The 27756-nt window shown below is 44.1% G+C and overlaps 1 protein-coding gene across 1 annotated transcript in view; it reads right to left on the bottom strand.

Annotated features, from left to right (window-relative positions):
• The window catches only part of ADCY5 (adenylate cyclase 5), a 204633-nt gene extending 177300 nt beyond the window's left edge, over positions 1 to 27333 (bottom strand). The window contains exon 1 of the mRNA XM_021526071.3: positions 26242 to 27333. Within this exon, the coding sequence (XP_021381746.1) occupies positions 26242 to 27243 (1002 nt within the window). The 5' untranslated portion in view covers positions 27244 to 27333. The remainder of the gene's footprint in view (positions 1 to 26241) is intronic.
• Positions 27334 to 27756: the final 423 nt, after the last annotated feature.

The following is a 27756-nucleotide window of genomic DNA, read 5'->3' as shown; positions in this document are numbered from 1 at the left end:
CTGATACCAGGGACTCTCATCTATTCATTTTAGGCTGATCAAACTTAGCCTTTATTTATTTCCTATTGCTACATTAAAGGTCACACAACAATGCTGATAGATATAATTCAAAATGTCTTTTTTTTTTTCCAATACAGGAGATATGGAAGGCAAAAGTTACACAGAATACAACACTCTCTATCAAGTAGTTTATTATTAACTTTCTCCTGCATGGCTAAGAATGAACAAGCCATCCTGTAAGGCAGAAGGAAAAGTAGGTACTTCCCTATCTTTCCACTGACAGAGATGAAGTGCTGCCAGCTAAAATTTAATTCTCAATTATGGGTTTGGAGGACTGTAGCCTCCTGACCCTTCGATGCAATATTTGTATATCATCACCAACCACACCACCTGACAGCAGAAAGGAAAATAGCTATAAGTCACCAAAAGTGAAGAAATTAAAGGTAAAAGACTTTCAGACATTCTACAGAAACCTGCCACTCCACTGCTTATCAGAGGATCTAAGAATACTGTTCAACTAATTTATCCTTTAATGGTAATTTAAATTTAAATTAACAGTGCCTCAGTCAGTCAATATCATTATTTGATTACAAACGTGGAAAATAAATTTGGAAAATAAAGTGGAACAATGGAAAATAAAGGAAAAATGGGACGGTACTCAGCCAATGTTATGGCCATAGGCAGAACAGCCTCATCCAATTTCCCTCCATGTTCTTTGTGAAGCAAATTGACTGGAGGGAAGGTACATTAAACTTCACCAAACACAAACAATGCTTATAAAAAATTGGTTTTAGGAAATTCCCATGCAAGGGTTAGGTTACCAAAATGAATCTCATTTCTCTGGAAAAGCTAACACTACCTCAAATATTCAATTATGAGCACTGTCACAAGATGGAAACATTGTGCAGCATACTCCTTTGGAGCATGGACTTCCCAACTCATTTCACAATGGAAAGATGAACTGAAGATGGAAATATTTAACAGAAAAAAATTCATATATTTGGGAGGCAAGTTGAATTTAAAACAACAGAAAATTTGACACAGAGAGAAACCAGCAATAGATTACTGGAACTTTCTTTTTTTTTTTACCTCAACATGATTTTCAAAGCTACGTTATTTTTAAACATTCAAACATTACCCCATAGCTAAAGGTAAGAGACACGCTCTTTCATGTTTCACACAACTTAAACAAGTAAATGAAAGGTAAACAGCTTTAATTGGAATATTCAAGCACATCTTCAGAGATTCTCAACAACCCTCTGAGATTATTTCACTAGTACAATATCATTAATTTAGGAATCTGGTGCTAGGATTTAGAGTCAGCTGCTGCAGCAGTCTAGCTGCCTTTTACATAATGCCAATATTTTATGTTTTTCAAAGTCCATGCTTTTCTAAGTTCAACAAGACCATTACCACTGCTGCCAGCATTCTGTGAGATAAAACATGCTTTTCCCAAAAACTGTAGACTCACTACTAGTAGGAAAAGTGTTCTACAATTTTTCTCATTTTACAGATCAGACATCCATCAGCAATGATGCATCCACTGCAAATCAGAGGTTAGTGACAGCCAGCACAGGAATCAGTCTTATCCCATATTCCTGTCCACTGCAAGACACAGCTCTCCTTCTGGGCCTAAAAACCACAACTATTTGTCTGAAATCTCCAGTGTCAGTGTCTTCCCTACTCCTATGGACATTTAGAAGATAGTTTAGATAGAGAGAGAGTCAAGAGAGATGGATCAAAAAAGTTGGTGGCTAGAGGTATCAGGATGACACAGTAGGACAGGACAGACACAACCAGGGGAAATTGACAATGAAAGCAGAGGTGGTGAACACTAACCAAAAGGATCTGGATACAGGCATGCAGTCAGAGCTGCTGCAAACAAACCAACAATAAATAGTGATGGAACACAGCAAACACTATCAGGTCTCCTTGTATGCAGCAATGACTTGGCAAAGAGACAGAGGCTGAAAGAACTGAGCAGTCTCTTGGATGGAAGGTTGGTAAAAAGAGTAGGGAAGTAAGACAAAAAGTTATCTGAATCAAGAGAGAAACTGGTTGCAACTTCATCAAGAAAATAACAGGGGATCTGTCAGTCTCAATGCACAGTTGCTGTTGGTCACAGCTGAAAGTCCTTTGCCAAAGACTTTAAAGTTTGTTTCTTGGCAGGGATGATGGGGCTTGGTAAAGGTGACAGCACAAATAGCTGACCACCACCATTTCTGAAACAGCAAAGGACTCCAGAGCACAGCACTGGTTTTGATGGGTTATCCCAGCAACTAACTGGCCCTTCACCATGGCCGTGAGCTGCAGGCTGTCCTTCCCTGAGCACGGGGAGCTTAAGTCAGAACAAGCTGTTCACTTTTTGTCTTCCCGCAAGTGTGTTCTTGTAAAGAGATAACTCAAGTAGGGGTTGCTCTGTGGAAATCTCCAAGGAGCACCATCCAAAAGGGCTGGGATACATGACAGGGGGAGGGGTGCTCAGCCATCTAAGCCATGGCCTTTCTTTCTTAATTACACTTTTTTGCCAAGATGTAATTATTTTGCCTCCTTTGTCTTCAACTTGACAGTCTGCTGATCTCAGAGTCACCACCCCACATGCTGACCTGACAGAGCTCTCTCCATCCTTTCCTAGAATAGGGGTATCTTATAGACAAGATAGACTTCACAGAATCAGCAAAACTACTCCTATGATTCCCACTTCCATAACTGCCTTATACATTTGGGTATAAAATTTCAGCCAGCCCTTCTTCCCACACCTACACAAAGTATTTCATTCCAACTATGCAGGGAACAGAAGCTGTAAGTAGATATTATCAGCATTATCCCAGACCCTCCAAAGTCAATGAACTATTAAGTTTAGCAGTCATTGCAGCAGGATCTGAGTACTTAACTATTAAAGAACTGAGATGAACCAGCCTGTCTTAATGCAGCATTTTCCTATGGCCACGTTAATACCAGGTAAGCTGCTACAGCACACAATTACAAAAAGTACTTCGGTCTTCTGAGAATTTGTATTTACTTATTTCCTCTATGATGCCTGATAAACCAAAGGAAATCCATTACCTTCCAGGTTATGCAGGGTCACAGGCCATGACCATAGTTATTCAACTTAATGTATTTCCATGACAAATAAGACAAATCAGTCCAATAATGGTACAGACCAAGAAAGAGTTTTTTACTGTGGAAAAGGACTCCCTGAGATGAGATGCAGTCAGAGCCCTGAGCTGTCTGGGCTTGCTCCTTGCAATTTTCTCATTCCATCGATACTATGCTGAAACCCTGAAGATCATCTCACTTTTTCACTGATCTAGTACGCACATCTGGTGCCAGGCAAAAAGACAGAGCCCTGTCCTGTTACTTCAGTTTTGTCATAGAAACTGAGAAGTCTCCCTCTAGAAGAGCATTTACAACAGACCCTTGTTTTTTACCACCCTGCAAAGGTGCATGGAGTCCCCAAGAACTGAAAGACTCCAGGGATGCAGCTAAGACCATTGATTTTCTCTCTGCATCTTCTCCTCACAGGAATGGCACTTCCAGAGCAAATTCCCTCACTAAATCTGGTAGCTGAGAGTACAAGCATCCCAGAGGCCTTTTGCTTACCAGCTTTTCCCCCACACATGACTTAAGATTGCTGAATCTTAAAGGCTGCTTCAGGCTGATTCATTTCCCTTACAAGGATCAAGCCCTGAAGTTTCACACAGAGTTCAATGCCATAGATTGGCAGGCTTTTATAAAAACAGTGGCCAAATCAATGACAGTGGGCATGTTGGCTTTCCTAATGCATGGTTAGGGGAAAAAAATAAACCTACAAATAGATAGAACTGTAATTCTAGTCTGTGCTGAACCACAATTTTCCATGGATGTTCTCAGTGTCCCTCTTCTACAGGTCCTTTGACCCACCATAGCTGTGCAAGCCCTCATCCTGCATTCCTGCAGCCAGAGCCCTGGACAAGCGAGTTGTTGTCATGGTAGCTCCCAATTTACCACACTGCCTCCCTCAGAAACAATGTGCACCCCTAGATGGCCCAAAATGGAGTAGACATGTCAGACATTCAAAGATACCCTCTCCTTCATTATCCTGTAGCACTTGAGACTGTCTCTGGTGTTGGAGGCAGAAGAACTTTGAATACGTCTCCTCTTCAGTCTGCTGGCCACCCACCCCCTAGCTGTGAACAGCTTTATTTTACACTCCAGCTCCAGGTGAGACCACTGACAGACACATCCCCAGGGACTGGCTTGCACGATAGGAAATCTGGAAAGTGCATTTATCTTTGCTACCTTGCCAGTTTTCTAGGCCAAACATTGTTAACACAGAAAATAAAGCTAAGGGGGGAAAAAGAGATACTGTGCCCAGCCTTGTCAGTGAAACAAACATGCCATGCCCCAAACCAGCTTTTGCTGGAATTTCCATGCCCACACCAGTGCAGCAGGTGTGTGCCTATCTGGGGATGTTTGATTATCCCACAGTGAGGATTTTTAAAGCCCGTGGGAGCTAGAGTTAAACCTGGTTGCCACCCGTTCCTACTGTGAACACTCTTTCAGGAACATGCCTACAGAGGAGCAAGTCTGAACGTTTTGGTGGGTTTAAAATAGCTCTCAACCAACTTGAAAAAAGCAGGACTGGTACAAGTTTGCATTTGTACTTTTGACTTCTCTGTTGTAGGCATGATAGTGCAAGAACTGTGCCGATTGTTGTGTTCTGGTATGTCCAAACAGCTTTGCTCTTTCAAACCCCTTCACTTCTCCTTCAAGGGGGAAAACTAAACTGTTTTACTCTTAACCTTCCCACCTGCTGGCAGGCTAATTCTCACCGGAGGGCATGCACTTTCTTGGATACATACTTTCCCAGACATTCTTGATAGAGGTAACTGTCTGCCCAGGATTCAGATCGGTTTCTTTCAGGTCCTGGTACCATATGCTGTGAATACACGGCATGATAGGAAATGGGAATATAAAGGCATGAGGTGTGACAGCTCCTATCCTAAGATGTAACTTGTAGATTGGTGTGGGACATCATACAATGATTAAATCACCCTGGGGATTAAAATGGAGCCCATTGCAGCATTGGCTGAAAAATCGGGGCAGACTGAGCAGACGGCACTGCAAGTGCCAGAACGCACAGACAGAGGCTGGTTTCCTCCGCCTTCCTTGCATCTTGTGGCTGACCCACATGCTCCAGCTGAGGCTTTTCTGCAATTTTGGCACTTGGAAAAGTTTTGTCTGAGTTGATGCCCCAACCTTCGTTCAGGGGAGCACAGACACCGCAGCATTTTGCCCCCAGCTGCGTGTTCCCCCTCTGCTGGGCCGAGTGCCGCGTTCCCACCGAAGCCCTGGAGCCCGCAGCACCGGGAGCAGCTCACTTTCCATCTGAGCTGGGGAAGGCAAAGGCACTTTCCAAAGAATCTGAACAGACCGATGTGAGCACCACAGTCTGAGTTAACATTAGATTTCAAGTGGAAGAGCTGCTGGCGACTTGCCCAGATTCCCTGGCCTGCTGCCTGCCAAGTCCTCAGAGACTATTTTTGTCATTATTTATTTATTAAAATTAACTGTCTTGGGGCTGGACCGCAGACAGACAGAATCTAAAAATGCAGACACTCAGTGGAAAGCTATCTGGGAGGTAGGTGGAGAGGTTAATAATAATATCTGGTCCAGTCCCATTGAAGGGCAAAAAACCCCAACTCTAAGAGAGTTTGTGGCTTAACAGGCTTAAATTCTTGCAATTCTTCTCGGCACCAGGTTGCCTAGAAAGACAAGGTGCTGGCTCACCTGGCAGGTACATGAGCCATTTCCATATAGACTGGCAACTGGGCCACAGCTTATGAATTTGGAGAAAGGTTATGAACTAGCAGGAGCAAGAAAACAGTGAAGGCTGGCAGTCCACTGTACCAATATTGAATGGGAGACCACTTCAAGGAGCAACCTGAGTCAGTAACTGATCCTTCACTACAAATAATTTTTACCTGCTGGGATCCTCCACAAGGCACTCTCCTGTTTTTTTTTTTTTTTTTGTCTGCCTGAGACCACCAAATCATATCACATAGGCTGCTTGTAAATTGTAAGTGAGCAGCTATGTCAGCGTCTGCTTCTAGATGCCTTACAAACCTAAAGAGAAGTTCTCCCCAACCTGTGCTGAAACCAAGCCAAGGAGGCCATATATCCCATATTAAGCCCAAACCACACTCTGTTATTTGGAGAATGCAAATCCAGCCAAAGCCACAAACAAAATGGATTGTTCTAAAATGCATTTCCAGATGGATCGTGATGAATGAAGTACAGAACACCTACAAAGAGATTTTCATCTTCAAAAGGAACCAGTGCATCTGATCTCCCCAAAAGCCAGGTCTGGGAATGGGGAAACTACGGAAAGGGAGATTATCTCTTTCTACAACAGAAATACTTCACACTCAGATGAATGCTTTCCACCCACAGAATATAAAGCATTTTTTCTAAAAGCAAACACTATTCTGGTTTCACTCAGAATAGCAGAAGCAAGGCATGTAAACCACTTGCTCAGGGTCACACAACACAATATGGTATTGTCAGCTCTTTGACCTTGCTTTTCCAGTGCTTACCTTGCCCTATTGTGCTGCCTGGACAATGTGTTGATAGACAACAGGCTTTCTAATCCAACAGAGTCCTGTAAATCACAGCTACCAGTCTGCCCACACCGTGCCTGGCTTATACTGATTCAGGAGCTGGCGGCTGTTGCCAGCACAACACCGATGCAGGAAACCTCATCACATTCACACATTAACAGCAGGAGCCTTGCAATCATGACACAGCACACCGCTGGGAGTGCCATGCAGAAATCACACTCACTCTGGATGCTGCTGGACAGACACTCTTCTTCAGGGGGTGTCAGTAGCTCACGTGCCTCACACAAATATGCATATCCCCGTGGCATGACATTTATCCTGGTTTCAGTGGGATTTCTTGATGCAAATGGGATTCACAGCTATAATGATGCTTCAGCACACTCTGAGAAAGCCAGAATGTGTGCGGATTACCTGACAAATTCAAGGTCTCTCCTTTTTGCACTAATCCAAGCCTGGGATTCATCTTCTTTAGGCAGATTGAAATCACAGCCCAAATCCCTGCAATGCTAACAGCACAAGATTTTAGTAACACCTTACAGACCACATGCAAGTATCTCCCTAAAGAAAGCTTTGCTTGTATTCCAAGCCTCACAGTCTATCAAACACAAAGCCCAAAATCTTCTCTTCTCCCATTTAGAACAACACTTTAACTAGGAAGGCTGTTTCCATGAGATGTGCACACATTTCAAAATGTAAATATAGCAGAGCAGGAAAAGAAAAAGGACTCTTTGACTGCTAATGAATCACCCTTGTTGAAAGCTTCCTTTGGGGCATTCTGCCATCTGAGTCACTTTGCTCTGCATGCTTCTTAGCTTGGCTCTCTCCGGCTTCATTCACCTGACATACATCTCTCTTTAGGTTGTAGGGATACATGATTTTGTAATTCTGTGTTAGCTAGGCAATGGGTGAATATGTGGGTATAGATAACTTAAGGTGGCTGTAAGGACAATGATGAAGGGGACACAAGCATTCTTTAAAATAGCATTTTTCTTTCAAGAGTAATGGTACAGTCAGAACAGCACTTGTATACCACTTCTCATCTTCAGGAGGACTTTGCTAAACATTAACCAACTGCTCCTCATATCACTTGTGGCATGGACTCTATAAACATGCATTAATTTCCTCATCAGTTTAACAAAGATGAAATTGATAAATTAAAACTAGTTGCCAGAGAGCAGGGCTTAAATTAAAGACATGCATGATGACTTGGGCCCTCTCAAGCCCTATGATCTGGCCTCCCTGTTAACAGAGGAAGTGTTAACTGCTTTCTCCTCTTTTAGTCTGATGCAATCCAGGTCAGATCCCATTAGTTAAATGCATTAAACCATATATTACCACTTCAAGAGCTGTGTTCTGGCCAGTTTCTCTCACACTGAATTCAAACAATTTCACCCACACAAGCACTAACAAGCATGATATGTGTCCTGTCTTCCCCTGTATCTCAAACTACCCTTCTCCTCCTTCCTCAGGTAATTTCAGATCCAGTCAGTTCCCAGGTTTGGGTCTCCACAAGCCACAAAAATATTTGTTCTGCCACAGCAAATGCTTCTTTTGGTGGCTGTGCCAGGCTATGCACACCAGGTTCACAGTGTGCATTAAACCAGGCCAAAAGATTTCTCTTCTGCTGAGGAAAAATCACATCTGGTAAGCACATCCCTGAGCAGCACATCCTCCAACAGACCCCGCTAGAGTTCCCTGTCTTAATGACACAAGTTGTCACTCCTCCATCCTCAACAGCTCTCTTTCTCTCCATCTAGCCCTGGCAGCCTCCACCTGTTCCTTCTGCAAGAAGCCTCAACAGGTAAAACAGGACTTCAATAAAAGCATGGGAAGAAAGCTGTGTGAAGCCTACCCTATGCCAAAGCTCAAGACCCCACAGTCAGGATTTGCTGATCCAGTGCCTTCCAAGTAACTCTTCTGCACATAACTACTGATCTATGCTGCTGGGCAAGGGCAAGCAGAGGGGAAAGTATTCTGCAGAGTACTCTGCTTTGCCTCCTGAAGATTTTCTGACATGATTAGGCACTGAAACACCCTGCAAAGAGAAACTGCAGTACACCTGCTCAGCTGCCGGGCTGACTCACTGCCAGAGCCACACTAACATCCAGCGTGACTGCAGCTCAAGTGACACTCCAGCTTCCCTTACTCCTGGGTCTGCCTGCTCCTGGTGGTTCTGTGCAAAAGGACACCACCAGCACACTGTGGGAAGGTTTGATCTGCAAAGTGAACTCTGTCCAGTTCCACAGGCTCGGAGCCTGGAAGAAGAGGTGGTGGCAGCAACACAAAGACAGGGCACAGGGCTCTGCCAGCAGCATGCATTAGGTGGATACTGACCCTTGGATGATTGAACTTGCTAACAGTCTGCTGTGTTTACAGTTATACAGCAGATGGTTCCTTTAAAACAGAAAGGCTCAAAACAGGAGGTAGCTCTACCACCAAGTTGTTTAGTGAAAGTTTCCTACAATTTTTCCATTGTCAGTCCCAGCTGAGAGATGTTTGTTATGGACAAGTCACACGTGAAAAAAAGGACAAGCACGTGCACACCAGGAAATTTCTGTTAGTCACAATATAAGATGTGTCACAAGACATTGTGTGTCTTATTTTCAGAGTGTTTCTTCCATTCAGCCCCTTGTCCTCTCCTCCCTTCATCCTCTTTTTGAATCCTCTTTCATACAATATTGAACAACCTTACCCACTCGGCCTGTTGCCATAACTTCACAGCCTCCTTCCAAGAGAGCAGCAGGTCTTGGCCACACTTGACCCATTTTGGTGCCACAGCCAAGACTCTGCACTTCCCTGCATCCTACCCAGAGCACCACCAGGCTGCTAATTCAGCTAGCTCACGAGATTTTGCTCAGCAGGCAACAGATAACACTTCAGTCATTTTAATTGCAACTTCTTTGCAGACTTTTCTTTATACAAGGGAGAGAAGAAAATTTAAAAATTGCTTGATCCAGTCCAGATTATAACACTGATCCTTGCTTTCAAAAGAACAGACAAGTTTACTCTGAAAATAACTCCAAATGACATCTCACAGCTGTCTCTCCTCAGCTCCATGCACCATCCTACTGATCCTCCTGGTTTCTCTCTCAGGCTGTTGCCCTTGACATTTCCATAGAGGCCCACAAGCCTTCTCCATCTCAGCAAGGTATTATTTACTGTCTTCTCACAGACACACTCTTTTGCATCCCATTTTCAGTTTGACCCTTCTCAGGGTCCCACAGACCCAACTCCACCATCCCATACATCTCACTTCTCAACAGTGGCTGCCACTGCCTTCTCTTTCCATGGATGGCACAGAAGGGGTGGACAACAGGAAACCAGGCAGGCAGGACTGCAAGCACAGAACTCAGCAAGGAAGCTGTAGGGAGGCCATTAGCACCTCCCAGTGCTTGCCCTTTACCTGCACACCACAGACCCTTCCTCTTCAGTCCAGCACACAAAGAATTGTTAATAGCAACCTCTTCCCTTTTGCTCCTCCACATTCAAATTTAAAGCTGCATTCCCACAAATAACAAAACCAGACACCAAGCCTCCAAGTCTACTGTATTTTCTTTAATTCCTATCAGAAATCTGCTATTTCAAGTTTAGTCAAAGGTGGTGTGAGAACCCTCTCTGCTCTGCCACACCAATTTCCACTGCAGATCACATCAGTAATCAGCATGCTGTGGTATGCAGGAGTGGTCAGGCAGCTCATGCCTGTTCAAGTGCAGCTCCATTCAAAAGTTGGACTGAACAGTAGGAAATACAGAAGCCCACAAGATTATTATTTATTCTGTAGAAATGTCTGGAGGCAAGAGGAGGCAGTCACACTGTTTAGTCAATGAAAAATGCTCTTTAGGAAGATTTTAGATGTCTAAATTCACAAGAACCACTTGGGAACTTCCAGATGCCTGAGGCATATCATGCTGAGAGCCAAGGCACCACTGGAAAGAATGGCTTTGGAAACTCCATTTAACATTTTAACCAGTCCTGTAGAATGCAAGGTTTTACTCCTTCCTCAGAGGTCTCCTAAGCTCCCTCATTACTGAGGCAGGAGCACCAAGGACCTCTGGAAGCCATAACCATTCCTTTTGTACTGCAAGGCAGATGGGTCAAGCCAAATGTCCCATAAATTCACTGTGGCAAGTATGAGATGCTGCACAACATAACCCAACCCACTTTCTTCTGGCACCATGACCTCATTGTGATTGAGACAGACAAACTGTGCATGCTCATCCAGGAGGATCAGACCACTGTCTTCATCACACTCATCAAACACCCCAGCACAGAGGGATTCTGCTGGCCCAAGGAGCTGAGCCAGCCCCAAAGCTTGGATTAGACACATGATCACTGCAGAGGGCTATAGTGCAGCCTCCCAGACTCAAAGCAAGGGAATGCTCAAAAATACAGCTGTGCAAGAAAAAAAAAAAATCTCACTATATATATATTTAAAAAAAAAAATCATCTCACTATATATATATTCTCACTGTTCCCTAAGGACAAGTTATTCTGGTCTGAAAAAAAAAAAAAAAAAAAAAAAAAAAAAAAAAAAAAAAGCAACTTTTAGAAAACATAGCTAAGTGAAAACAAAGCCCAGACACCCTTTTCTGCACCTTCAAGGCAGATGTTAACACATATTTGTGTATGCAACAGCCCCAGAACATGAACCAGTTCAGAGCACAAGTATGGAAAGAGGTGCTGGCACAGCTTCCTTGGCCATTTCTGACAATGCTGTTTTGTTCTTCCACAAAGCTGTTTTGTTTAGTGCCTTCTTTGAAAATTCCACTATGACACATGTGCAAAGTGCCAGCATGGATAAATGTGCTCTTCCAGGATTATTTTCACCATGGTTAATATTCCACCCCCCACAACCTTCTCAACCACAGTCTGTTCCACATGCTCATTGCTTCACAAGGAGGAATATGCAGTCCTGTCCCACACAGTTTCTATCTGTCTGCCCCTGCTCCTCCCAAAAGTCACCAGCACTCCTGGGGCAGCTGCTTTTCATGGATTTTGAAGTTGCTTTGAAGGCAGCTGGGATGACAGGGCTCACACATCCTTCATCAACTCCATCCACCTCCGTGAATCACATGAGCCAGTGCTCCTGGTGACACAAAATCATGGTTCAATGCACACTTCTGTCCCAAAAGTGTGTTATCCATCAGCACAACAGCCCAGGACCTTGGTGCAAGGAAGTAAGGAAGCACTTGAGTATTAATGCTAGCTAAGTAAAAAACCTCCTGATTTCCTCAGCAAAACAGCACTTGACCCACATTTTCTAGAAAGCAACAGATTGCATGTTACTCTGTGCAAATTCTACTTAGAAAGAAAAACTGACCCACATTTGAACTGTCTCAGAAATCACTGGTGCATAAAAAAGGCTCCCAAAGTAACACCATTAACCCAGTGTTTTATCTCCAGTAGATGGGCTCTCTAAGACAATTTTACAGAGACTAATTCTGAACTTTTTCTTGCTTACAGCATCCACTCTAAGCAAAGCTGGTTACTACATACTCCTATCCAAGGCACTCATGTCCTGCTTCTGGGAAACAACCAGATTCCACCCCAAAAATATAAATCCTAAACTACGAACTTCCCATGAAGAGACACTCTAAAAATATGACCTTTTAAGCATTCAAAAACAGACCTAGAAGTGTGGTCCATGGTACAAGGTGCAATGAGGAAAGCCATTCAGGAAGGCCTGCACCAAAACTTCATTATTGATTTAACTTCATTATTGATTTAACATGCTAAATCTGCACTTCTGTGCCATCCTCCTGCTGTCAGTGACTTCTAGGTTTCTTCCAGTATTTTGATCCCTTACTTTTCCTATAATCATAGAGTATTCAACTGCAAGACTTTTTGCCAGACTTTTCCTATTCAGTTTCATTTAAAAAATATTCTGGAACAGTTAGAATTTTGGTTAAGAATCTCATAATGTCACTTCATGTATATGGGACTTATACACATGCCATCTACACTCCAGAGCCATCACTGGTCACAAATACACACTGGGTATCACAGGAGGTCAGAAAGCAGCAGTGACAAAGCACATCGGGGAGAGATGGTGCTGGATGTGTGTGAGGCCCAACTGCAGCACATGAGCAAGTCATGGCCTGTTTTGCCAGAAATAGGGATCATTTCCTCTGCAGCACTGGGAGCAGAGCAGGCAGGTGGGGCAGGCACGGCAGCAGAAGAAAGAGGCAGGATGCCAATGTAAGCCTGAAGCAAATTAAATATCAGAAGGCAGCAGGTTCCTTTGAGACTGCTTGGTTGCTCTTTTGGCAGAGGAGAAAAGCAAGCCATTAAAGAGGCAGAATACACCCGTGTCAACTTCATTTGCAGCACTAATTGCCATGCACGTGTGCTAATTGCCCTCACATGAAGTGCAAGGGACTGGGCACTACTTGAATCCCAGCAGTAGGTGAGTCTTCCAAACTAACACTTGTTGGATCATGCTCTCACCACACATTCCACTTGTACCTAAAAAAAATTGGAAGGAATCAGTGCAGTCTTGTTTTTTCATAAAGTTATCCAGTGCAGCTTATTTAGAGACCAAAAAGGAAACTTTAACCAGACCACCAGAGATATTCAAAACATTAACAAAGTTTGGAGCTTCCTACCAAGGTAAGAGAAAGTAAGAGCCACTGAAACGAATCATTCTCTGCTGTCACTCTGGAGGACAAGGCAATGGAGATCCATCCTGAAGCCATCTTCTGTGACTGTCTTTTCTTTTGTCAGTAATAGCAACACTATTTGATTGCTCTCAGTAAAAGCTGATGGCTGTCAGGGCTTGTCCTAGTTGCCTGCACAGGTAAAGTGCATCAGAAAAATAAACACTGGTGGCAGGAACACAGAGCTGCACTGCCTGGGGCTTCTCCTGGGGCTGTTTACATCACTGAGGAGGTGAAAGCAAGGAAAAAGCAGAGGGAGAGAGGACTGCAGCAGGTGGACAGATCATTCTTGGCCATCCTCTCTCCTATTTTGTTAAGGGTTTTCTGGAAAAACAGAACTCTGAGACAGTGGAAGAGATTGTCCAGAGAAGCAATGGATGCCCCATCCCTAGCAGTGTTGAGGTGTTGGAACTGGATGATCTTTAGTCCCTTCCAACCCAACCACTTCATAATTCTACAAAATAAGGGTTTATGTCCTTTCCTTCAGCAAAGTCTGAAAGCACCATATGTCCCTATGAGTATGTTAACATGTCCTTAACATCCTTCAGCTGCATTTTCTCCTAGCTCATTAACACTCCTTTCTCACTAGATGATACACACCCCTCCAAACGGCTTGCTCAGATATGCATATGCACCTCCCAGACTGTTTTGGTCCAAATATATGGGCTAAACTAGTTTTGGGTGAGTTGGGCTGCAGAAGACATTTCAGTTACTGGGTTTGACTGTCTGGCAGTAATGGTGTTGCTGCTGAAGCACACACAGCTAAAAAAACCTGGAAAACCAAACACAATGACCCATTACCAAGTAAGTGAAGAAGAGGAAATGCACCTCTCACTACTAAATTTTTTTACAGTATTTCTTCACAGTTTTTTTTTCCCCAGGACCTACAGAGAAGTCAGGCTGGGAAGAGAGACAGGAGACAGTGCAGACACATCTTCCAGCAGCGTGTTTCTGATACACTGCAGGGTGTCTAGTACAAGAGAGATGCCTCTCAATAATGTGAGGATTGATCAGTGTAAATCAGTCACTATTGTTCTACACCAGCTGTCCCTTCATACAGAAAAGCCCTGAGGGGAGTTAAAGGCATTTTGCAAGCAGCCAGAAGGAAAAAGGTATTTTTGGTGGTAGTCAGGAGGCATTTAGATTCTAACTCATTTCTTGCTGTGCTAAATATAAACTAGACAAGACAACAAGGAAACAGTGATTTACCTCTCAAAGAGAGGTAAGATTCCTTTCAGATCTCATTGGGACATGGAATAGCAGAGGGAGAATAAATATTGTGGCCATTAAGATTCAAAAGTTAGTTGACTCAGTCCTGGAAATCGCAGCTCTGCCTAAGACCACTGTTTGTGCAGAAAGCACCCTTCAAGCTTTTTTCCTTCTACCAAAAGGAAATCAGCATTTTCACTCTGCCCAGACCCAAAAGCTGTTTCAATGAGCAAGCCAATGTTACAATGCCACCCATTTGAAGGGAGCACAATATTTCTCCAGTAAGCTTCAGCAGGAGGTTTGGCAGGCAAGGAGCTGTCACAGCATCTCCCCATGAAGTTTGACACACAGAAGATATGCTCATGTTGCAGCAAGGCACTGCCTCAATAGCGTATGGAGTACTGCAAATGGCTTAAACAGAAGGAGAGCTGCTGCAAACCAAAGGAGTTTCTGTCAGGAAAGACTCTGAAGAGCATCACCTGTCACTTCTGTAGCATTCCAAGTGGCAGCCTGGGATCTTAGACATGCAGTATTTTGTCCTGGTCACGGCTGCTAAGGAATTGGCAATGGAAAGGTTTGGTCTCAGCCCCAAGCAAGAGGTCATGCTCTGAAAGCAGATCATTTCTCTGGGGAGGATGAGTGGTGAGCAGTCACCCCTTGCATAGAAACAGCCATAGAGGGGACACTCATGCTCCTGAAAAGCAGCTTTGGAAATGGGGCCGAGAGCTGGCTAAACATGACAGATAAGCTCCTCTCTTGACTCTGTCCCTATCATAACCAGCCCCAGTCCTTGCCAAGGGGGAAGGCATGTAGCACAGTGTTACACTGTCTCTAAAAGAAAATGACATACAAGGGCAATGCACTAAGTTAATAATGTAAAATACTCCTCACATATGCTACAGTCTTAGCCTGAAGATATTACGGCAAAGATTGGTCTGTTCAGAAAAGTTCATCAAAATAAATTGAAGAAAATTATTTAAACCTGTGAGAACTCTTTTTTAACAAGCATGACTTTATTTAGTTTGCATTCCCTCTGGAACTGAATTAAATTAACTAGGTCCATTTGCATCTAAAATAGACAAGTAAGGTGGTTTCAGCAGTGGACTACAGTTTCTGTATAATGGGCTTTATATTGTGGTTTAGCCAATCCACAGAGAGTTACCTTTCCTAGACATCATTACTTGGACAAACCTTCAGTGTCGTGACACAGCCAGACACCCATTACCTGCACTAGGGAAGAAGGAAAACAAACAAAAACAAAATTGCAGTTTCCTAACTTTCTCTCTTGAGATGCGAAAATATTTTCAGGAAATACTTCTTTAAGTATTTGTTCACAGTCATTTCAGCCACAGTGCAAGAGGCATACACTTTTAAGAGTCCCTGGAGTTCTAAGGAGTGACCTAAGTACAGCTACCCTAGCAGCTGAGAGGGGCCAGGCAGCACAAAGGAGGGCATGTGTGAAAGGACGTGTAACCTGCAAGTTTACTGCTTGTACTGCAGTGCTTTCAGGAAGGCCCCACTCAGGAATGAGACCCAGCTGTGCCAGATGTTGTTCAAATGCACTCTTGGTGACAATAGAAAACGGCAGGCTCTGGGTGGGGTGGGAACTAAAGCCAGGTGAGACAAGGAAACTAAGCACCAGTTTCATCTGAGAGCTCTAGTCACAGACAGCTCTTCTTTACTGTCTGCTCCTGCCCAGGGTTGTGCTTGCTGGTTTGCTTAAAAAAAAACACCAAGAAAACAAACACACTGGAAAGCACATCAGTGCTTTTGTGACCCCCAAGAGAACATACACAAAGGAGGGTTTTTTCCAGATGGGTCTGTGACTAGTACCTGCCACAAATGGTTCAAGCTGACTTGGTCTTGTCTTGGTGCAGCAGGATGGTATAGCTGAGCTCTGGAAGTATCCTTCAATCATATCATTTCTGGTTTTGTACCTTTCAAAAGTTAGCAGTATATCTGTCATATCAAGGGGGTGGCACTTGTTCTAGCACACTGACACGACTAAGAAGATATGAGCCTGAGTTCTAGTCCCTCATTTTCTTGCCTTGTCAACAGCCTTGCAAATTTCTCAGATATGATAGTAAACCCAAATGCACAGCATCTATTTGGTGGTGTACTGCTAAAAAGTCCAGAATAGACATGGAGCAAAGAAAAATGTCATATTCAACATCAATTAAGAAGGCAGGAATGTAATTATCTAGTACAAAATCCGGGCATGATGTCAGAACCCCTTCACAACCAACACATCCATCTGTGTTATTTTAAGTTGAACAGAGAAATATCCCCAATACTTTCCATCACAGGGTATCAAAATCCTGTCTTACTAAGAGGAGAGAGGAAAAAATAAGTATTGGTTCAGTGCAGAAATCACTGTAGATTGCTTTTTCAACTGACAAATACTTTACAATTCAGCACTTAAACTTTTTTTTTTATTGAATGAAAGAAATTTTCAAGTGTAGGAGAATTGTTCAGTGGGTACTGTTAAATGACCTCAGAAGTCCATCCTGGCCTCAAGATCCAGAGAGTTCACCACACAACAGCAGTTCCCACACTAGTAACTACCTCATGTTCAATGGCCTGCAAGACTGCATTTAGCTTTCAGCATGAGTGAGACTGACACTGTGATTACACATTCTCCCACCACACTGCCCAGCCTCCTCTTTCCTTAGTACTGCAGAGCATTTCTTCCTCTCCCTGTGAGATTACATGTAACTACCTGGCCAGAAAAGAGAAATCCCATTTAAATGGAAACATCTTCATTAATAACACGTCCTTTGGTCCCCCCCTTTGTGTGTATAAATACCGACATGTTAAAAGCAAGAATACAGAGAGAGAGCTGCCATTGGGTACCTCCCAGCAAATGGAAAGAGTTTATCACTCAGCAGGCATGTCTGAGGAGCTCTGTCATCCGTGGGCTGACCAGAAAACGACTGTTTTTAGAAATACTGATTTGAGTAGTCCCTTACCACATCACTGGCTCTAAGAATTCAGTTTGCAGAGTGAGAGGGACAACGGGATCAGTGCTTGTAGCATTTAGTCTAGAGCAGGGAATTAAGGGAAGGAGACAAGGCTTTTTCTGGAAGGGAAGATACTGCCAGGGAACTGTTTGCATCAGCAACATTTTATGACAGATTCTTGCAAGCAATGTCATAGCCTTTTCTTCTGACTATGAAGTGAGACAGAATGCCTTATACAAGCTGCAAACATATTTGAAGAATAAACAGTTTGCGTAAGTTTCCTCTTTGAGAGATCAATTTCTAATGTCTGGGGGAGGGGGGAGGAAAGAAAAACACAAATCTTTATTTCTATTCCCTCTGTGTTGAATCAGCACAGTTCTTTGTTTACTGTCTGCAAAGATGCACCCTGGTACTAGTGGAATGTGTATATTGAATTGGAAGAGCAGCTTTAATTCCCAAAACTCAACCTCCCAAAAGCAAAGTTTCCCAGGAAAGCACAGGATGATAGCCAAACACGGCAATACCACAAAGACCCAACTCAGAGTAAAAAATTTGAAGGGTATTACATGGGTGTGTAAAACTTTTCATGAAAAGAAAAGGCAGTTTAATATTTCATCTGGAAACTCATCACTCAAGCTGCAGAAGCAGTTTAGGTAAAGGAATTATAAACAAAATCAGGGCAGGATTGAGGATGCTTTGAAATATACTTCTCTTCTGCTATTTCTGCTGCTATGAAGTAGGAGAAGCCACAAATGATGACTATACAATGCACACTACAGACAGTCCTGATTACATCTTAAATACACAAATATGATTTGTGTTCCTGATGTCTGGGGAAGGGAATAAAGATACATGGCAATTACATTAGTGACATATAAATATGGAGAAAAAAGAACACAATGATATTTTATTTGCAGAACAAAGACTGACAAAACAACTAAACATTCTATAGTGAGTGCTGCAACAAAAATCCTACTTGGCACTAGTGAGGCCAGCCTGGCACCAGAAGCAATGCTGTTGGTGTTGCCAATGCTGTCCATTAATTCTTCAACTGTGTGGGGTCCTACCATGTGTAAACACATAATTTTTGTGGTGCAAAACCAACTGTGTCTGCCTGAAGTACTTCACAATCTTGTCTACCCACCAGGCTCCTGGTGGGACAGAGCTTCCCAAATGCTCAAGAGCAAGCCTGGAAGCAGAAGACAGAGCTTTAAAATGTGTTCAGTCCGTTTTTCTGAATGTCAGAACAAGACCATCTCTAATTCTACTGCAGGTCTGCTGAGTGCTGCCATTCCTGTACCTGCCAGTGATGAAACCAGCAAGTCAGCACCATCATAAAACATAACAGAGAGTGTCACTGGGAGTGGTCCAGTTGCAGGTGTTAAAAAGTATTTTGAGTCTTGTCTTGGCCTGACAGCTATTTTATGTGTGACCTTATTAACTGCTAGAAACTTCAAACTTTCTGATGATAAGGTAAGAAGATTTAGGAGTTCAGGAGACAAATATTAAAATTCTTGTCTGTTTCCCACACCCCCTCATAACTAGATTATCCTTTTTAATATCTTTGGGGTTGTGTTTTTTCATTCACATGAGATTTCCCCCTTGGGTTTTTACCTAGCCTAAGGACTCCATAATAATGAATCAAATTAAGTTTCTGGCAGCAGCAGGCTACCTCTCGGGTAAAGACAAAAAAAAATATTTTTTTAAAAGTATCACCAATGTCAAAACAAAAAGAAGAAAGAGCATCCCATGGATGAAAGATATCACAAGTTCAGATCACTAGGCTAGACTTCAGAGGGAGGGAAGGAACTAACACTGAGCATAACCCACATCAAAACACAGGACTTGCAGGAGATGAAAAAGTTACACAGCAGTTAGACAGGAACCCCACCCATTTCCCAGAAGCTGTAAATCTTCACATTCCTTGCACACACTTTGTCACTGTCCTACCCCTCTGGGCCATAAAAAACCAACAGGTAGCACCCCATGAAATCACATAGCAGCTGGAAGGCTTGAGGGAGATCCTGGTGCACTCGAGCTCCCTCAGCACTACCTCCTCTGGGTACACATATTACCCATGCAAGGTGCCATGTAAACCTTATACTATAGAGCAGAGAAAAACTTTGCCCAAGGCTAGTAAAACTTGGAGCTCTGTCTCCTACCTCCTCAGACAAAAGTGGGTATTTTCTCTGATCCACACCCACCTGCACAGGGAAAAAGAATGAACAAACAAAACAAAAACCAAAACAAATAAAAAAATAAAACAAAAAACAACACAAGAATATCGAAAACTGAAAAAAAAAACCAGAAAAAATTAAAAATAAGTAAAGCGAGACAAGGAAAAAAAAAAAGATAGATGGAAAGGAAAAGAAGAAAAGACAGGAGCTTTTCAAAGCATGGGTTCTCAGATGCCACTGCCGGCTACAGGGTGGATCACTTTACCAAATGTACAGAATCTGCTGTCAAAATAATTTTGGGTTTTACCTCTCAGTTCTTCAGGTGTTGCTGGGAATTTTTCATTGCATCTTCTACCAGGACAGAAGAAAAATTCTTTTAGTTTGATTAGAAAATGACAGTAATATCCAGTAGTACCAAAATATGATGACCAAACCAGCAATTACTGTAACTATTCCAACTGCTGCAATGGCTAAAAAGTTAGCGATTGTCTCACTTTTCTTAAAAGACAGAGAGGGAGCCATGGTACATGACTGAAAGATTAGCTAATCAGACACAAATTGAATGCATTTGGAGAACAGCCTGGTGCCCAAAGTTCACATTCCAGTTGGGCTGAGTCCCAGTCCTCTTCCACCCCAGTCCTTGGCAGTGCTGCCCACACAACAGTGGACTCAGAGCAAAAGGGCATTTAGGAAGCACTGGGCCATTGAGGCTTCAGGAGGGCATGACCAGTTCCAGTGAGCCTTCAGCACCAGGATAATCAGCATTTTATGTCCACTGCTGTTCAGGTTTACTAATCATCTGAATGAGGTTAATCACAAAAGACCACATAAATAAGATGCCCTGCCTTGGACAGGTCTCTGACAGAGAGCAGGTGTCAAACTAAGCCATCTTGCCCAGGACACCAAAGGACAAGTCAATGGCTGCTTTGTAAGATTAGGGCAAGGAAATTTATCCCTCTGCCTCCAGTATCTTCATGAATCCTGATGTTGCTCCAAAGTATCTTCATCTCTCCAGAAATAACCAGAACTAGCACACCTTGCCTTTTCAAGCATGTCATAAAAGTGCCTAGAAGAACAAATATTTTTGCTATGCGCCTCAATCACCCCTATCAGGGTTTGTCTTGAATTCACCAATTTCCAAGCCAGCTGTAAAAGTTGACTGCTACCACAAAGCTGAGAGAAATTATTCAAATGGATCAGTTTATCAAGACAACAAACCTATTAAAAATTCAGGAACACACAGAAATTAGACACACAACACTCTATCACATTAACAGGTTTTGATACTGGTGAACATTACAGTGAAATATTAAACTAATTAATGGTGGGGGGAAGGAGGGTAAAGCAAAGGGGTAGATTAGGAGGTGGCGGGATCATAGGGTAATTTAGGAGATAAGAAAAACTGATACACTTTTGTAAACTTCGAGCAACATATGCCCAAGAGATAAAGACAATATTCTTACAAAGGACTAAATTGATACACAATACCTCAGGGATTTACTTAATTACTTCTATTACAGAATTACCCTAGGGAGGCAACTAGCAATGCAACAGTTACTGTATATTTCAAATTGCCATTTTTTCCCCTGAACAGAAGACCAGAAATCAATTTTCACTAACTTCAGTGAAACTTCTGCTCAGGCAGATTCTTCAGTAGTGAGCAGTGCTAGAGCTTTTCTTACAGCACGAGAGCCCCACTGATATCAATGTTTATGCAGAACAGGGCATTAAGTGCTGTTTGAAGCACCCAATACCTGTCTCCATGTGGCTGAGCATCTTAAAAATCCCATCCTATACAAACATTAGTCAAATCTATTTTCCAGGTGGACAGAAGTAAAACAGGCAGCATGTAACCATAGGAGAGCTGTCACACAGATCCATCTGCATTGCAGGTAGTTAATTTTCATCTCTCCTTGATGAATAAAGAAAATGCTTCTTGAAGACAATGAAAGCACAATGCAAGGACTTGATTAACACACTGCTGAGAATGTGTCTCTAAATCCATCATCACTTACATGTAGTAAGCATGCTGAGGCTGAGATGGAACATACAGTACTGCTTCTCTACTGTGTGACTAACTTTTGGTTGAATACCATTCAAGTTGCCAACTAGAAAGCATCTCTACGAGGTGCTGGGAGATCTCCACAAGATTCAAGTCAATTTGCTGTTACAGTAAGAAATTATTTTTAGCCCTACTGAAGTGAGTTTATTTACGAAGAAGAGAGAGGCTGGTTCTCATGCTAACATCTTCTGAGAAATGGTTAAACTGAAATGCTACACTTCCAAGAGAGCCACCATGCAGGTGCAGATCAATCATCTACCATTAACATCCATTGACAGAGAGAAAGGCCAACATGTACACACTTCTCAGAAGTGAAGGATGAGGAGTACTAAGATAACATTGTTATGATGGAGATATGGAAAAGGGTCAAGAAAGAAGGAGCCCTGAATCAAAGACAAAAAAAAGACATGTGCTAAGGCAGTTCAGAACTTTGCTATCAGAAATCCTTTGCAGGAAGTTTGCAGTAGTATTTGGGTAGAAAAGAGATGAGTGCATTTCAGTTTCTATTTCAATGAGGTTACTGACAACACCAAAAAAAGGTATTTATTTTTTGTGGTACCTTAACAGTCACCCACTCACACTGAGTTAATAAACTACAAAGACTTAACTGTATCCTTGAACAAGGAACCTCAGAAAGTTACAATAAAACAGGTTTGGATGGGAAAACAGGAGTAAATCTAACCTCAGTCCACGGGCTTGTTTGATGTTTGTATGTGGCATTCTTATCCCCTACTCCTGGTCCCCTACTCCCACACACAATTCCCATCTCTTTTTAAGTCTGATTCACAGTCCAACAAACTCTCTTGTGAAATTCCCTGTCCCTTAGCCCATAGTCTTACAAAAATGCCAGTGCTTACTCAAGACTATCTGCACTGAGGGCAGCTGGTCTCCTCACATGACTTCAGTTAAGCATCTGCTGGCCACAGGCTGAACTCTTCCCATGTGCCCATACAAGCCTGTGGGTCAGCCCGGCAGTTCACTCCAACAGGACTGAGAATAAACCTCACTCTTATCTCTGCTGTGAATGCAAGGCAGATTACTGATAAACAGTACACTTCTTTCTCAGTTAGGTATTAGAAAGCCTCATTCACATGGAAAGTAATGCTTACGTGAATTCTAGAGTTTGAGTGCATTTTCAGAGCCGGAAAGGGCATCAAAGCCAACACACGGAAAAGGTTGGTCTGAAAAGAGATATACTTACACAGAGAGAGAAGATGACACACTTCCATGCACTGAAACATGTTTGTAATCTGTCCAGAATAACACAGTAACATGAACCTGAAGACAAATACAGTCATCCCCTCCCCAATAAATCCAAAAGCAGTTCCTCTAGAACTAACTGAACACAGGAATAAATGAAAAACTCCCTTTTAAGCAGTCCGAATTTGTAGTTCGTGGACCATCACCTATTCACTGTGTACTGCTTCCAACAGCATACTGCCTTTGGAAACAAGTAAATTCCCAAACACAGGGTTTCTTTTTCTCCCCTCCCTCAGCACTGGATAACTTTTTAATATAATGCAATAATTAGCACTTTTTTATTCCAATCAAACCTCAATTCCAGAATTCAATATCATTGCCTCTAGCTGATCAGACTCACAGAGGTACCAACGATACTCATCTTTTTGACAGCAGTGCTTTCTCTTTTGAAAGACATACTCCTCCAGGAGTAGCAAAGAGAAGTCAGAGCCTACTTTCCAAATCCAATGACTCCAGAAGAATTATTTTAAAAAGCAGCTCAGTTAAGACTGAACAATGACAACTACTTTTACTCCTGTCGCATTATGGATTCAGAAACAGCATTAACCCTTCCATGAAGTCTGACTAGCATAGCCTTGGACCAGAGAGTTTGGGGACAGAAAAATCCAGCACTGATAGGAGAAGATAATTCAGACAAACTCATGCATCCTCAGCTAGGGAATACAACAATCTGCCTTTCCCCCAAAAGGGACCTACTACCAAGAATTTCACTCTCGAGAAAGAGGGGTTTTTAACAGGCTCCAGAGCCTTATAAAAGTGCTCAGGAGTCAACACAAGAGTCATCCTGCTTTATATGTCAGTGGATCATAACGAGAGTGTAGGGTTTCTCCTGGTTTGGAAACAATTCAGGGAGGATTAAAAGCAAAAAAGCTCGAACAAAGTAAAATTTACTTAAGTATTATAGTTTAAAATGCCATGAAAAAGAGAGGAAGGTGATATACATCCTAACCAGCCTTTCTTTTGTGACTGCTGGATGTAAAGTACCATCTGGTCACAAAGGCACTCACATCCACTCCTGCTCCATAAAACCCAGGCTGATGTGACTGCTAGTGTGAAGTCACAGAAAACATTTTAACTCGCGCTTCTTAACTTATCTGGTCTTCACCTGCCTTTGCCTCTAGTAGTTTTAAGGAGGAAAATAGGGCTTGTGTGCATTAGGGGGGCAGAGCTGAACACAACTGATTTCCATGGCAACGAGATACAGCCCCAGTGAAGAAGGCCTGTGAAAAGCTGTATGGCAATGTGCTCAGCAGAACAGATTTCTCTATCAGACAGCCGGAGATAGCAGCCCGTGTTCATACACAAATGTCTAAGGAATCTGATACTTGGCCTTGTACAACCCCACTGAATTCAGCCCCTGCTACGCCACTGTAGACCACAGCAAGATAGAGACTGTGTTAGTAGGAAAAATAAACAGACAATGTGGAGAGACGCTCTGCCTTTGAAGACAAAGTAAAAGTGCTCCTCATTAGCTGAACATTTATTGCCAAACCATAGGAAAACCCCAGCATTACTATGAAAGCAAAAGCCACTGTGCAATGCACAGATTTGTGCATACTCTACCATCACCTACTACCCATGCTTCTACCTTTGACAAGTGCACATTCATGCACAAGCCAACCTCTTACAAACAACCTGCTATTTGGAACTGGAGGGAGCTGTAATTGTTCCAAATTTTCTACTGAGGGAGTCAATCATTTGGCCTTTGTAATATAGGCTCCTTCCTACTAAAATACAGTTACCAACATTTTCCAACAGGATGATATTTTATTCATTTGTTAGTATGCTCCAAACTCTGCTCATAGCAGACTGCTAAATCTTCCAGCTGCACTTATGATGGGATTTGCCTTGCCATGTAAGGATACAGTCTCCAAACACACTGATTTCAACAGGACAAGTCTCCGTTTATAAAGCAGCAAGCACACAGGAGGCTTTGCAAGACCAGAGCCCCAGTGGAGAAGAGCTGAGGCCATTAGCAAACTTTTTCAAGTCAAGCAGAAAAACACCAACTGTCCCACTCACAGTGTATGCTTTGCTGGAAATGCACAAAAAGCCATTTATATCAAACATAAGAAAAATATGTCATGTACAGTTTATAAAAATATCTGTAACAAACTAAGAACAAAGCCAGAAACTCTCCAAGTAGGCTTAACCAGGCAGGGGGGAGAAGAGAGTAATTTCACAGGCTATATTGTATAGCAAAACAGTGACAGCTTCAGCCTGATGAGGTTTTCTTTAAGTCCTAAAACTTTTCTTGCCACTGCAATAGGCAGAACTCAAAACAACGGAGAACTAAGACTCAAAGTAGGCACAGAGCGAGTCTTTATTTTGTATTATGTATTAGGACCGTAAAACAACCAAACACCTGATTTTAATAAACAATCCCTGGTAACACACGGGTATCAGGGCTGACTCTGTGACAGGCTCATCCTTGCTCAGAGTCCTGCACATGAGAAGGATGACAACTGCCTCACAGCTTCAATGTTTTACGTGTGGTAAGCTTAAAGCGCGAGTCCCAAGGCTGCCTGCTTCACTTGAAGAGTGGCGCCTTGTACCGCTCTTGTTTATAGAGATATGGTAATTAAAAATTGCACTGTAATGCATTTAATAATAGTCTTATTGTTCCCATGAAATGAACTGCTTCAGTTAAACATGATATCACACCTAAATAACAACCTGCATTTACACTTTTTTTTTTTTTTTTTGGTACTTTTTATCCTGCCTGTACAGGAACTCCAGGCTTTTTCACCATAGAGATTTCCAGCACATCTCAGAACAAAACACTTTCCTGCTAAACTGAAAGCTTACCCCACATTCCCATGGAGCATGCTCTCCTAAGATGCCTAAGCTCTGCACTAACACTGAACCTGGAGTGACACACAAGGATAACCTCTGCCTTACAAAAACAGCCAGACTTTCTGCACAATTCACAGTAAAACAGCAGCAGGCTTGGATACCATTCCACAGGTGTGCTTAGCACAGGGCTGTTTACATTAAATACAACTGAAAGGCACTAGCAGGGCTGGCTGACTGTGCTGGAGCAGCTGTCATGGGAACCCAGTAAGACACACTTCTAGTATATTTAGAGCTTTAACGTGGAGCAGAAATGAGGGAACACCACAGCAATGAAAAAAAAAGCAAGATTACAGGCTAGCCGCCACACTGCACACCATCCCACCCAGCAGCAGATAACCTAGGAGTTCTGTAAGTCCTGTCATGCTTCCAGCATCAGGCAGGCCTACGGAACTTAGACTACCCCACTTCCCTTGCCCTTCAGTGCTGAGCACACATCCAAATCACTCAGGGCTTGCCTACCTGCTTCAGGAGGAACTTATCCTCTGCGTTGATCTTGAGGGAGACGGCCAGGTGGATGGCGGAGAGCACCACCCCGCTGATGACCGCAGCTCTCATCCGCACCGGCAGCAGCGTGTAGATGCTGTAGATAAAGAAGACGGTCCACCAGATGCCCTCTGAGGCACTCCTGGGCCACACCAGCAGAACCCCTACCACTTGCACTGCCAGGATCACCAGGATGACGGAGTAGCACGCCAACCACATGTGGTCTTGGTGGAAGTTGTTGCGGTTGCACACCATGCACAGCACCACCATCAGCACGATGGCCAGGGAGAGCACCACGACATAGGATACCTCATAGTGGCCGTGCGCGGCATGGAAGATCAGCATGACCACACAGACCAACACCAGCACGGCCATAAGCATGGTGAGGCTGCTCTGGTTTAGCCGAAAGAAGTAGCGCTGATAGAGACGTTCCAGTTTCTCAGACTGGAACTTCTTGGACCTGAAGATTTGCAGCAGGCTACTGCAACAACTGCCCATGGAGAAGGCCGCCTCGGAGTCCCCCTCGTCCCCGTCCTCTTCCTCCAGCTCCTCAATCTTGGCCTTGATGCGTTTCTCGTCCAGCCCCAACTCCACAGAGCGGGGCCGTACCTCCCCCTGCTCCCCCAGCTGCCGGGGGCTGGCATTGTTGGGGGCAGCGGGGGAATCACTGCCGGGCGGGTGGCGGGACCGGTGACGTCGGCTGTCGTCACCGTGCTCCTGCCAGGCGGATTTGGACCTAAAGCTCATCATCCTGCAGCCGCTCTCCCCGCGGTTCCGGGGCTCGTAGTCTTCCTCGCTCCTCCACCTGCTCGACATGCGGGAGGCCTTCTTGCCCGAGGACCTGTTGGGAGGCGGCGGGTAGGAGTAGCCATTGGCCCGGGCCTCCGCCTCGCCCCAGGCCGAGCGGTGCTGCTCGGTGCCTGCCCAGGGCGCGGGAGCGCCGAAGCCCGGGGGGCTGACGCTGTTGGACCGGGACATGCCCTGAGGAGCGGGGCCGCGGGCGAGGGGATGGCGGCCGGGCAGGCGCAGGGGACGAGCCGCCGGGAGAAAACCCCAAAAAGCAGCGGAGGAGAAAAAAAAATGGGGGGGGGGGGGGGGGGGAGAGAAAAAAAAAAAAAAAAAAAAAAGAGAAAGAAAAACGGCAAAACCCGCAAACGTCCCCAAAGTCTCCGGAACGGCCGGGCGCCCCAGAGCCGGGGTGTCCCCGGCGGGACGCTCAGGGCAGTGCCATCGCCGGTCCCGGCACTTCGACACGGCCGAGCGCGCTCGGCACCGCGGGGACCGGGACGCCCCTGGCTCACGGCCGCTCGCCCTCAGCCGCGCCGCGGCGGCCGCAGGGGCTCGGGGCGCCGCGGGGGAGCCGCATCGCAGCGCGCTCGCACCGCTCCGGCCCGGCCCCCGCCGCTCGGGGCCGGGCGCAGGGCGGGCGCTTCGCCGCGGGCCGGTCGGCGCGGAGCGGGCGGAGGCTCAGGCTCGCAGGGATGCGGCAGC

This window comes from Lonchura striata, chromosome 8 (assembly GCF_046129695.1).
Source record: "Lonchura striata isolate bLonStr1 chromosome 8, bLonStr1.mat, whole genome shotgun sequence".
Taxonomy (NCBI): domain Eukaryota; kingdom Metazoa; phylum Chordata; class Aves; order Passeriformes; family Estrildidae; genus Lonchura; species Lonchura striata.
The sequence above is the reverse complement of the archived record's forward strand: the minus strand, read 5'-3'. Positions and strand labels throughout refer to the sequence as shown.